This window comes from Entelurus aequoreus, linkage group LG03 (genome assembly GCF_033978785.1).
Source record: "Entelurus aequoreus isolate RoL-2023_Sb linkage group LG03, RoL_Eaeq_v1.1, whole genome shotgun sequence".
NCBI classification, from domain to species: domain Eukaryota; kingdom Metazoa; phylum Chordata; class Actinopteri; order Syngnathiformes; family Syngnathidae; genus Entelurus; species Entelurus aequoreus.
In genome coordinates, this window is record NC_084733.1 from 89,643,369 (window position 1) to 89,655,868 (window position 12,500).

At 35.5% G+C, this 12,500-nt stretch overlaps 1 protein-coding gene across 3 annotated transcripts in view; it reads left to right on the forward strand.

Annotated features, from left to right (window-relative positions):
• The window catches only part of LOC133647074 (ELKS/Rab6-interacting/CAST family member 1-like), a 57,070-nt gene that overhangs the window by 40,717 nt on the left and 3,853 nt on the right, over positions 1–12,500 (forward strand). For 2 of the 3 annotated variants that reach the window (XR_009825425.1, XM_062043143.1), the window contains exons 14-17: positions 3,244–3,379; positions 3,455–3,586; positions 8,789–8,949; positions 9,032–9,179. Coding sequence is in view for 2 of the 3 variants with exons in the window: in XM_062043143.1 (XP_061899127.1) it covers positions 3,244–3,379; positions 3,455–3,586; positions 8,789–8,949; positions 9,032–9,179 (577 nt within the window). In the remaining variant the exon portion in view is untranslated. Of the gene's footprint in view, positions 1–3,243; positions 3,380–3,454; positions 3,587–3,754; positions 3,812–8,788; positions 8,950–9,031; positions 9,180–12,500 lie in introns of all 3 variants that reach the window. The other variant, XM_062043144.1, reaches the window with a different exon arrangement.

Sequence of the window (12,500 nt, forward strand, 5' to 3'; positions counted from 1 at the left end):
TACATACACTTGTAAAGAACATAATGTCATGGCTGTCTTGAGTTTCCAATCATTTCTACAACTTTTATTTTTTTGTGATAGAGTGATTGGAGCACATACTTGTTGGTCACAAAAAAACATTCATGAAGTTTGGTTCTTTTATGAATTTATTATGGGTCTACTGAAAATGTGCTGGTTCAAAAGTATACATACAGCAATGTTAATATTTGCTTACATGTCCCTTGGCAAGTTTCACTGCAATAAGGCACTTTTGGTAGCCATCCACAAGCTTCTTCTACAATTTTCGACCACTCCTCTTGACAAAATTGGTGCAGTTCAGCTAAATTTGTTGGTTTTCCGACGTGGACTTGTTTCTTCAGCATTGTCCACAGGACTTTGGGAAGGCCATTCTAAAACCTTCATTCTAGCCTGATTTAGTCATTCCTTTAACACTGTTTGGGGTCTTTCTCCTGTTGGAACACCCAACTGCGCCCAAGACCCAACCTCCGGGCTGATGATTTTAGCTTGTCCTGAAGAATTTGGAGGTAATCCTCCTTTTTTCATTGTCCCATTTACTCTCTGTAAAGCAGCAGTTCCATTGGCAGCAAAACAGGCCCAGAGCATAATACTACCACCACCATGCTTGACGGTAGGAATGGTGTTCCTGGGACTGAAGGCCTCACCTTTTCTCCTCCAAACATATTGCTGGGTATTGTGGCCAAACTGCTCCATTTTTTATTTCATCTGACCACAGAACTTTCCTCCAGAAGGTCTTAACTTTGTCCATGTAATGTCAGATGAAACAAAAACAAAAACCCACATGGTGTTTGGTTGAGAATAAGCACATTGCAGTGATTCTACAACAAAAATATCAAATTAATAATTTAGATAACAGGACTGCGTGAGATTGAAACCAGAGGGGGTAACAGTGGGAAGTTTAACTTAATTTAAAAATAAAATTCATAGGGAGTAAACTTTTTTTTTTAAATATAAAGTTTTTGAAGGATTCAAATTTCATGATAAAGTATAATTTTAGAAGGCAGGAACATGCAAAAAAAATTTTTCTAGTGTTCAAAGTAGTTAAAATTATTATTTTACAACGTATTTATGTTAAGAATTTCTTTTTCTAATTAATTTTATCGTGCTACATTTTATTTTGAAAAGGCCCGTTTTACTGTTTATCATTACCTCTGTAATGTAACAGACGAAGGCAACGTAGACTTCAATGATTTTTGACATCAATCTTGTATTGCATCTCATTAGATTGGGGCAGGTGTGCCTAATGTTAAGGCCAATGGACGTGCTTGTTCATACAACTATCCACTTAATTTTTATTTATTTACTTATTTATTTATTTGACAGGGTCATTTGCAACCCTCGTCCCTGGTTAGACTTTTAAAGAAAAGTTGAAAAACACACACAAAAAGATTAAGACAAGTTCAAAATAAAAACAATTTGCTCAGGCATTTGTTGACAAAGTGGTGACCAGGGATGATGTTCGAAATCGGTTCTCCCGGTTGTTCGATAAGAAAAGAACAGATTCCATGGACACTAATCCCTTTTTGAGAACCGGTTCCCGTTATCGAGGCCACTATAGTAAAGAAAAAGAGTTGGTTCTTTATTCGAATCCCTGGGAATGAATCCCTTCCCACATACAGGAAATGCCCTGTGGGACCTGCAATGTTATGCCCATTTGATTGTAGACTCTTACTGACACCTTGTGGCGATATGAAAATACTACGCGTCATTAGTTTGGGCACTTCCGGGTTGAGACAATTGAGAAGTAGACAAGTTGTGTTAGCTCTTACAAGCCTTGAAAAAGATAAGTCTGTAAGTAAACTGTTTAACTTGTTTATTTAACTCAATATTAAAGTGGAAAGTGGTTACATTTGATACTAAGATGTTTATTGAAAAACTATTTTTGTGCACTGTTTCAATGGATGTTTTGAGGACTTAAAATGTCTGCCAGTCGTGTGTTTCCACCATCGAAATAGATTCAACACTCCGAAGTATTTGTTTGATGATAGTACTGTATATTTGTGTGAAGCTAATATTTACATATTGTGTATTACATTTCAGTATGTTAATTGAATCACATAGCTTATACATTTGTCATTGTGTGTATTTCAGTTTAAAAAACAAACAAACAAAAAAACAGTCCAGTGCAAGACAGAAGTAAAGATAGGAAAAGACAAAGCAAGATCAACAACAATAAAGAGCCTAAATGGATTAATCTGCTTTGGATTGTTTGTTAGCTGTCTGCCAAGCTGTATAACCTCAACACGTATAGTGAGGGCAGAACAGGCAATATACAATTATTGCCAGGCTTCGCTCTCATGTAAGGGGGAAAGAATTGTTGATTGATGACTGTGGTGTTCTTAGTGTCATAGTGTGTGTAGTTAGTATGTTCCAATAGCAGCAGAAGTGCACTTTTTGGAGAGCTGTATTATTTTCAGTTTTGTGCCCAAGGGACTGATTTTATTTAACACTATATTATTATTTATACACCTATAGTGATCACAGAGACAGGTTGTTTTTGTGTTACTGTATATATTTGTTTTTCTGAAAAATCCCACTTCATATACTTTGGGTAACAACAGTCAATATTTTTTTTTTTTTTTTTTTTTTTAGAGGGGTAACACTCAATATGTATTTATTTTATTTTATTTTTTTCTTATAAAATAAAAGTGAGCTTTTGTTAAACCAAATATTGTGTTTTTTCCCATATACAACAACCTATCTGGATTCGATAAGGAATCGGTTCGATAAGAGGATACGATAATGGGCTCGAACTCGATAATTTCTTATCAAACATCATCTCTAGTGGTGACCCTCGCCCCATCCTTGTTTGTGAATGACTGAGCATTTCATGGAATCTACTTTTATACCCAATCATGGCACCCACCTGTTCCCAATGAGCCCGTTCACCTGTGGGATGTTCCAAATAAGTCTTCGATGAGCATTCCTCAACTTTCTCAGTCTTTTTTGCCACTTGTGCCAGCTTTTTTGAAACATGTTGCAGGCATCAAATTCCAAATGAGCTAATATTTGCAAAAAATAACTAAGTTTTCCAGTTCCAACGTTAAATATCTTGTTTTTGCAGTCTATTCAATTGAATATAAGTTGAAAAGGATTTTCAAATCATTGTATTCTCTTTTTATTGACCATTTACACAACGTGACAACTTCACTGCTTTTGGACTATTTGTTCATCTGCTAAATAAACAATCTAATCTCTTCCATACCTCTCTGGTGGGCCCTTCAGGCAGATGAAGGACCAGACGAAGAAGGTGTCGTCTCTGAAGCACAAGGAGCAGGTGGAGAAAAGCAAGAACGCTCGGCTGATGGACGAGGCCAAGAAGCGCGAGGACAACATGTCGGAGAGCTCGCTGCACGTGAAGGTAAGACGTCACGCCTCCGCCGGCGCGCCGAAAGGCAGCTTTTGGTTTCATTTGTCTGAACGGCTTGTTTGGAAGGACTCTTTGCGTCAGAAGTCTGAGCGCATAGAGGAGCTGGAGGAGGCCCTCAGAGAGAGCGTGCAGATCACCGCCGAGCGGGAGATGGTGCTGGCTCAGGAGGAGGCGGCCAGGTGCCTGCAGGAGAAACAGGTACACGCTCAAAGCACCGTCCCACCTTACGGGCGTCGTGGTCATCATCCTTTTTGCTTACTCATTTATTTTTAACCTTCCTCTTCGCTGGCCGCCCCCCTCCTCTCTTCGTCATTGTTTCTTTCTTGTTCTTCCTCTTCTCTCTCTCCGCTACTCACCGCCTGTCAGAAGTACTCACTCAATGCAATGCATGAGTCCAACCTCGCCCACTTAAAGTGGTCTAAGGTACGAGCCCTGTGTGTGTGTGTGTCTGTGTGTGTGTGTTTTCTTGTATTTCTGCCCTTCTTGAGACATCGACAAGGAAAAGTAGCTTCCATATGAGGACCGGTGAACAAGTTAGGACCAAAATCATGGTCCCAGTACGGAAAACCAGAGAGCCAAATACTAGAGTCCGTGAACATTGCTCCAAAGTCAGGATTTTTTTTTTTTGTTGATTTAATGTGCATGCAAAAGTAAACATTGACAGGTGCAAAAGCAGCAATATAAGATAATAGAAGACGGCAGCTAAAGAAGGACTTCCCTGTTCGTCCCCAAAAAAACCCGCCAGGTGAACAGCTGATTTTACGACTTCCGGTGCTGACGTAAGACAACCCGCCTCCCATATGTGAATAGAATAGAAAGTACTTTATTGATCCCTGGGGGAAATTCAGCACCACAGATCGCTCACAATAAACAATAAACACTTAGGTATTTTTTTTACATGTGAATAATCTAAATACAGTCTATTATACAGCATTATTCACATGTGAATAACATAAATACAGTCTATTATACTGCATTATTCACGTGTGAATAATATAAATACAGTCTATTATACAGCTTTATTCACATGTGAATAATGTAAATACAGTCTATTATACAGCATTATTCACATGTGAATAACATAGTCTATTATACAGCATTATTCATATGTGAATAATATAAATACAGTCTATTATACAGCTTTATTCACATGTGAATAATGTAAATACAGTCTATTATACAGCATTATTCACATGTGAATAATCTAAATACAGTCTATTATACAGCATTATTCACATGTGAATAATCTAACTACAGTCTATTATACAGCATTATTTACATGTGAATAATCTAAATACAGTCTATTGTACAGCATTATTCACATGTGAATAATCTAAATACAGTCTATTATACAGCATTATTCACATGTGAATAATCTAAATACAGTCTATTATACAGCATTATTCATGTGAAAATAACATAAATACAGTCGATTATACAGCATTATTCACATGTGAATAACATAAATACAGTCTATTATACAGCATTATTCATGTGAAAATAACATAAATACAGTCTATTATACAGCTTTATTCACATGTGAATAATGTAAATACAGTATTATACAGCATTATTCACATGTGAATAATCTAAATACAGTCTATTATACAGCATTATTCACATGTGAATAATATAAATACATTCTATTATACAGCGTTATTCACATGTGAATAATATAAATACAGTCTATTATACAGCATTATTCACATGTGAATAATATAAATAGTCTATTATACAGCATTATTCACATGTGAATAATATAAATACAGTCTATTATACAGCATTATTCACATGTGAATAATGTAAATACAGTATTATACAGCATTATTCACATGTGAATAATGTAAATACAGTATTATACAGCATTATTCACATGTGAATAATATAAATACAGTCTATTATACAGCATTATTCACATGTGAATAACATAAATACAGTCTATTATACAGCATTATTCACATGTGAATAATCTAAATACAGTCTATTATACAGCATTATTCACATGTGAATAATATAAATACAGTCTATTATACAGTATTATTCACATGTGAATAATCTAACTACAGTCTATTATACAGCATTATTCACATGTGAATAATCTAAATACAGTCTATTATACAGCATTATTCACATGTGAATAATCTAAATACAGTCTATTATACAGCATTATTCATGTGAAAATAACATAAATACAGTCTATTATACAGCATTATTCACATGTGAATAACATAAATACAGTCTATTATACAGCATTATTCATGTGAAAATAACATAAATACAGTCTATTATACAGCTTTATTCACATGTGAATAATGTAAATACAGTATTATACAGCATTATTCACATGTGAATAATCTAAATACAGTCTATTATACAGCATTATTCACATGTGAATAATATAAATACATTCTATTATACAGCGTTATTCACATGTGAATAATATAAATACAGTCTATTATACAGCATTATTCACATGTGAATAATATAAATACAGTCTATTATACAGCATTATTCACATGTGAATAATATAAATACAGTCTATTATACAGCATTATTCACATGTGAATAATGTAAATACAGTATTATACAGCATTATTCACATGTGAATAATGTAAATACAGTATTATACAGCATTATTCACATGTGAATAATATAAATACAGTCTATTATACAGCATTATTCACATGTGAATAACATAAATACAGTCTATTATACAGCATTATTCACATGTGAATAATCTAAATACAGTCTATTATACAGCATTATTCACATGTGAATAATATAAATACAGTCTATTATACAGCATTATTCACATGTGAATAATATAAATACAGTCTATTATACATTCAAGTACAGTCAAAAAGGAACATATGCATTATACAGTCTGATGGCTGTCGGTATGAAGGACTTCCTGTGTCGCTCCGTGTTGCATTTTGGGAGCTGTAGGATGAACAAATACACTACGGTACGCAGACTATAGTGGCCATTGACAGTTAGCTTCTACAGCTGGGTTGCCCAAAGTGCGGCACAGGGGCCATCTGTGGTCCCTGACTCCTTTGTCATCGGCCTTAAGCACATTACAAAAAACAAAAAAATAGAGATCTATCAAGAAAATCTATCAAAATGAAGGTGGTCCCAAAAAGGAGGGATTTTTCACATTGACTGTGTGTCGCTTTTAAAAGTGCTCCCCCTCTGGCCAACATATGTAATAACAAGTGTGTGTAAGAAATTGAAATGCGCCCCCTTTGGCCAAAATGTTTTTTATTTTTTGGGTCAAAATGTTTTGGTTTTTTTTTTTTTCTATGTATGTATATAGAGACATACTGTAATAACTTGAAGTAAATAATGAACATTAAAAACCAATTACAAACAAAAAATTTTTTTTAAATAAAGAAATTGACTAAAAGCAGTCTTTTTCTCACAATGTGTCAACTTTTTTCTTATAAAATTGGGAACAATTTCTCATATTTTTTCTGTTTCTGTAATATTGCAATATTTTCTCGTAAAGTTACTTTTTTTATGTAAAATGATTACTTTTGAATGCAAAATGGTGACATTGGTCATATAAAATTCTGACTTATCACAATATTGCCCATTTTTTTGTTGTTCTTGTAAAATAGTGACATTTTTTGAGTAAAATTATGACTTTTTTCATGATTTTTACCAAGTAAAATTCCGATGATTATAATATTGCCAACATTTTAACGTTTATAGAATTGTGACTTTTGTCGAGTAAAATTTACGACTCTTTTCATAAAATTGCCAACATTTTAAGCTTTTCTTGTACAATTGTGACTGTTATTGAGTAAAATTCCAACTTTTATCATAACATTGCAAAAATGTTCAGTTTTTCTTGTAAAATTTTGACCTGCGCTGAGTAAAATGACGACTTTTATTATAATACTGCCAAAATTCTACATTTTTATTTGTGAAATTCAAACTCATTTTTCACAACAAGCTTTATTATATTTGCAAAGTATGGAAGCTGCTTTTATACCCAATCATGGCACCCACCTAGGGATGATGTTTGATAAGGAATTATCGAGTTCGAGCTCATTATCCAATCCTCTTATCGAACCGATTCCTTATCGATTCTCTTATCGAATCCAGATAGGTTGTTGTGTATGGAAAAAAACACACAATATTTGGTTTAACAAAAGTTCACTTTTATTTTATAAGAAAAAAATAAAATAAAATACATAAATAAATATTGACTGTTGTTACCCAAAGTATATTAAGTGGGATTTTTCAGAAAAACAAATATATACAGTAACACAAAAACAACCTGTCTCTGTGATCACTATAGGTGTATAAATAATAATATAGTGTTAAATAAAATCAGTCCCTTGGGCACAAAATTGAAAATAATACAGCTCTCCAAAAAGTGCACTTCTGCTGCTATTGGAACATACTAACTATACACACTATGACACTAAGAACGCCACAGTCATCAATCAACAATTCTGCAGTCCTGGTTGAAGGCTACAAATGAGCAGATATGGAAATTAACCGGCAACAGTTAACCTTAGTTACTCACCGGCACTATCACTGGGGCTGCAGGTTGAAGCAGAGGAAGAGGGACGTGCTTCGTCATCTCTGTCGCTGCTTCTCCACGTGTCGAAGACACGACACGGTTCTCGAACGTTCAGGTTATGTGCGGCCTGAACATGTTTCAACATGTTTGTTATACCGCTCCCCTTACATGAGAGCGAATCCTGGCAATAATTGCATATTGCCGTTTCCTCGTCGTATTTTTTTGTAAAATGAAGCCATGCCTTGAGGCGTTTTTTTCCGGCCCATTATTTTTGCTGTTTTCGAATGACTGAGCTACGTCATTTCCTGGGATGTCCCACAGGGCATTTCCTGTGGGACGGGATTCGTTCAGAGGGATTCGAATAAAGAATTAACTCTTTTTCTTTACTATAGTGGCCTCGATAACGGGAACCGGTTCTCAAAAAGGGATTCGAGTCCATGGAATCGGTTCTTTTCTTATCGAACAACCGGGAGAACCGGGTTCCGAACATCATCCCTACACCCACCTGGTCCCAAATAGCCCGTTCACCTGTGGAATGTTCCAAATAAGTGTTTGACGAGCATTCCTCAGTCTTTTTTGCCACTTGTGCCAGCTTTTTTTGAAACATGTTGCAGGCTTCAAATTCCAAATGAGCTAATATTGGCAAAAAATAACAAAGTTTACCAGTCGGAACGTTAAATATCTTGTCTTTGCAGTCTATTCAATTGAATATAAGTAGAAAAGGATTTGCAAATCATTGTATTCTCTTTTTATTTACCAATTACACACCAACTTCACTTGTTTTGGGTTCGGTAGAACACTTCATGAAAATTGTGGAGATTTCCCCGTTTTATGGCTAAACTCTTTGTTAACGTGTGTGTTCCAAGATGGAGGAGTTGCTGGGCGCCATGGAGAAAGTCAAGCAGGAGCTGGAGTCCATGAGGGCCAAGCTGTCCTCCACCCAGCAGTCCCTGTGCGAGAAGGAGGCCCACCTCACCACCCTGCGAGCTGAGCGCAGGAAGCACCTGGAGGAAGTGCTGGAGATGAAGTGAGGACTCAATCGATGGACTACTGATCCATTCCATTCCGACAACGGCGCGGCGCTCATTTATTGATTTCCCAACCACCAGGCAGGAGGCGCTGTTGGCCGCCATCAGTGAGAAGGACGCCAACATTGCCCTGCTGGAGCTCTCCTCCTCCAAGAAGAAGAAGACCCAGGATGAGGTGTCTCTGCTCAAGCGAGAGAAGGACCGACTGGTGCAGCAACTCAAGCAGCAGGTATGACACCACTAGGGGTGTAACGGTACGTGCATTTGTATTGATGTTAAATGAAGAGTTTCTGTCTCTGATAGTTGATATAATAATGTAAGTCAGGGGTCACCAACGCGGTGCCCGCGGGCACCAGGTAGCCCGTAAGGACCAGATGAGTCGCCCGCTGGCCTGTTCTAAAAATAGCTCAAATAGCAGCACTTACCAGTGAGCTGCCTCTATTTTTTAAATTGTATTTATTTACTAGCCAGCTGGTCTCGCTTTGCCCGACATTTTTAATTCTAAGAGAAACAAAACTCAAATAAAATTTGAAAATCCAAGAAAATATGTTAAAGACTTGGTCTTCACTTGTTTAAATAAATTCATTAATTTTTTTACTTTGCTTCTTCTAACTTTCAGAAAGACAATTTTAGAGAAAAAAGTACAACCTTAAAAATGATTTTAGGATTTTTAAACACATATACCTTTTTACCTTTTAAATTCCTTCCTCTTCTTTCCTGACAATTTAAATCAATGTTCAAGTACATTTATTTTTTTTATTGTAAAGAATAATAAAGACATTTTAATTTCATTCTTCATTTTAGCTTCTGTTTTTTCGACGAAGAATATTTGTGAAATATTTCTTCAAACTTATCATGATCAAAATTCAAAAAAATTATTCCGGCAAATCTAGAAAATCTGTAGAATCAAATTTAAATCTTATTTCAAAGTCTTCTGAATTTCTTTTAAAATTTTTGTTCTGGAAAATCTAGAAGAAATAATGATTTGTCTTTGTTAGAAATATAGCTTGGTCCAATTTGTTATATATTCTAACAAAGTGCAGATTGGATTTTAACCTATTTAAAACATGTCATCAAAATTCTAAAATTAATCTTAATCAGGAAAATGACTAATGATGTTCCATAAATTCTTTTTTTAATTTTTTCAAAAAGATTCGAATTAGCTAGTTTTTCTCTTCTTTTTTTTCGGTTGAATTTTGAATTTTAAAGAGTCGAAATTGAAGATAAACTATGTTTCAAAATTTAATTGTCATTTTTTTTCGTGTTCTCTCCTCTTTTAAACCGTTCAATTAAGTGTAAATATCATTCATTATTAATAATAACATAGAGTTAAAGGTAAATTGAGCAAATTGGCTATTTCTGGCAATTTATTTAAGTGTGTATCAAACTGGTAGCCCTTCGCATTAATCACTACCCAAGAAGTAGCTCTTGCTTTCAAAAAGGTTGGTGACCCCTGATGTAAGTGCATCATTAATCCTACATGAACTCCATGGTGTTCAGAGATGAATAGTCTCTCCTATTGCTATTGTCCCATTTTTTCAGCTATAGTTGCATTAATCATTAGTAATGGAGCAGCCTAGTTTTGAATGGCAGGGTCCCTGCTATCACATGTTGATAATAATATAACATTTACATAATAAAAAGCAACTACAGGCTTCCCAAATGCTGTCATAAATTAAGCATGATGAGTTGACTCGAAACTGTTCAATGTTGCACTTTTTATATGTAGAAGAAAAGTTTTGTCATTGTATTTAATCTGAGCAACAACTTGAGGCAGTTTAATGTTGATTAACGTGGGCAGAATTATTATAGTGTTCCCAATGTTAAAAGGATAAAGCCATTGTTTACACATTTGTAGAGATGTCCGATAATATCGGTCTGCCGATATTATCGGCCGATAAATGCGTTAAAATGTAATATCGGAAATTATCGGTATCGTTTTTTTTATTATCAGTATCGTTTTTTTATTTTTTTATTTTATTTTATTTTTTTATTAAATCAACATAAAAAACACAAGATACACTTACAATTAGTGCACCAACCCAAAAAACCTCCCTCCCCCATTCACACTCATTCACACAAAAGGTTTGTTTCTTTCTGTTATTAATATTCTGCTTCCTACATTATATATCAATATATATCAATACAGTCTGCAAGGGATACAGTCCGTAAGCACACATGATTGTGCGTGCTGCTGCTCCACTAATAGTACTAACCTTTAACAGTTAATTTTACAAATTTTCATTAATTACTAGTTTCTATGTAACTGTTTTTATATTGTTTTACTTTCTTTTTTTATTCAAGAAATGTTTTTTAATTTATTTATCTTATTTTATTTGATTCATTTTTTAAAAAAAGTACCTTATCTTCACCATACCTGGTTGTCCAAATTAGGCATAATAATGTGTTAAGTCCACGACTGTATATATCGGTTGATATCGGTATCGGTTGATATCGGTATCGGTAATTAAAGAGTTGGACAATATCGGCATATCGGCAAAAAGCCATTATCGGACATCCCTACAAATTTGGTAAATAAATAACCAAAAAATTTATATTTTGTTGTTTTCTTACTGTACCGAAAATGAACCGAACCGTGACCTCTAAACCGAGGTACGTACCGAACCGAAATGTTTGTGTACCTTTACACCCTTAGATACCACACATTTTGGAAGGAATGTATTTAAAACTTCATGAGGCAATTCCTGAAGGAATTGCGTGTGAATGCTCCAATGTTGAAGTTGAAGTGAAATGCTGACAGAATGTAGTATGAATGTAAGAATAGTTTGAATGTTGGAATGGTTTGAATGTTGACAAGCTGACGCTTGAACGGAAATGCTAACGGAATGTAGCGTGAATGTAGAAATGGGTTAAAATGTTGGAATGGTTTGAACGTCGGAATGGTTTAAATGTTGAAGAGTTAGAATTTCCAGGAAAAAAATCCTCCTACGGTGTGTAGTGAAGCGTGTTTAGCGATCCCTCGTCCTCCAGTGATAATGCTACTTGTAAGAAACTTACTTTATTAGTCGCTACGGAGGCCAGGATTGGTGATTTAGAAGTAGCTAAAACACTGCCGACTGCGGATGGACTTTAGCCGTTAGCTCGCTAGCCATGTCTTTAAAAAAAAGCACCTCTTCCTGAGGGCGTTTCAGTGTTATAACTTCACCTTTATCCATCCATTTTCTACCGCTTGTCCCTTCTGGGGTCACGGGGGGTGCTGGAGCCTATCTCGGCTGCATTTCACCTCTATCTTTACTTTTCACACCAAAATGCGTCCGTTCTCCCTTTTTCTGTCTACACACCGTGTCTGCTTGTAAGTACTCTGTGTGTGCGCGCGCTGCCGAACATGCTCCTCTGCCTCGTAAAACCAGCAATGTCATGACGTGACGACAGGGGGAGGAAAATTGGGGGACTTTTTACAGGCTGGTATAGTACGGAATATGGTTCATTCCAGTGTTTCCCATAAACGGCCAAGATACCTGTGGCGGTGGGGGCGTGGCTATGGGCGTGGTCACCATGACAGCATCGAGTAATTTGCATAATTTACTAC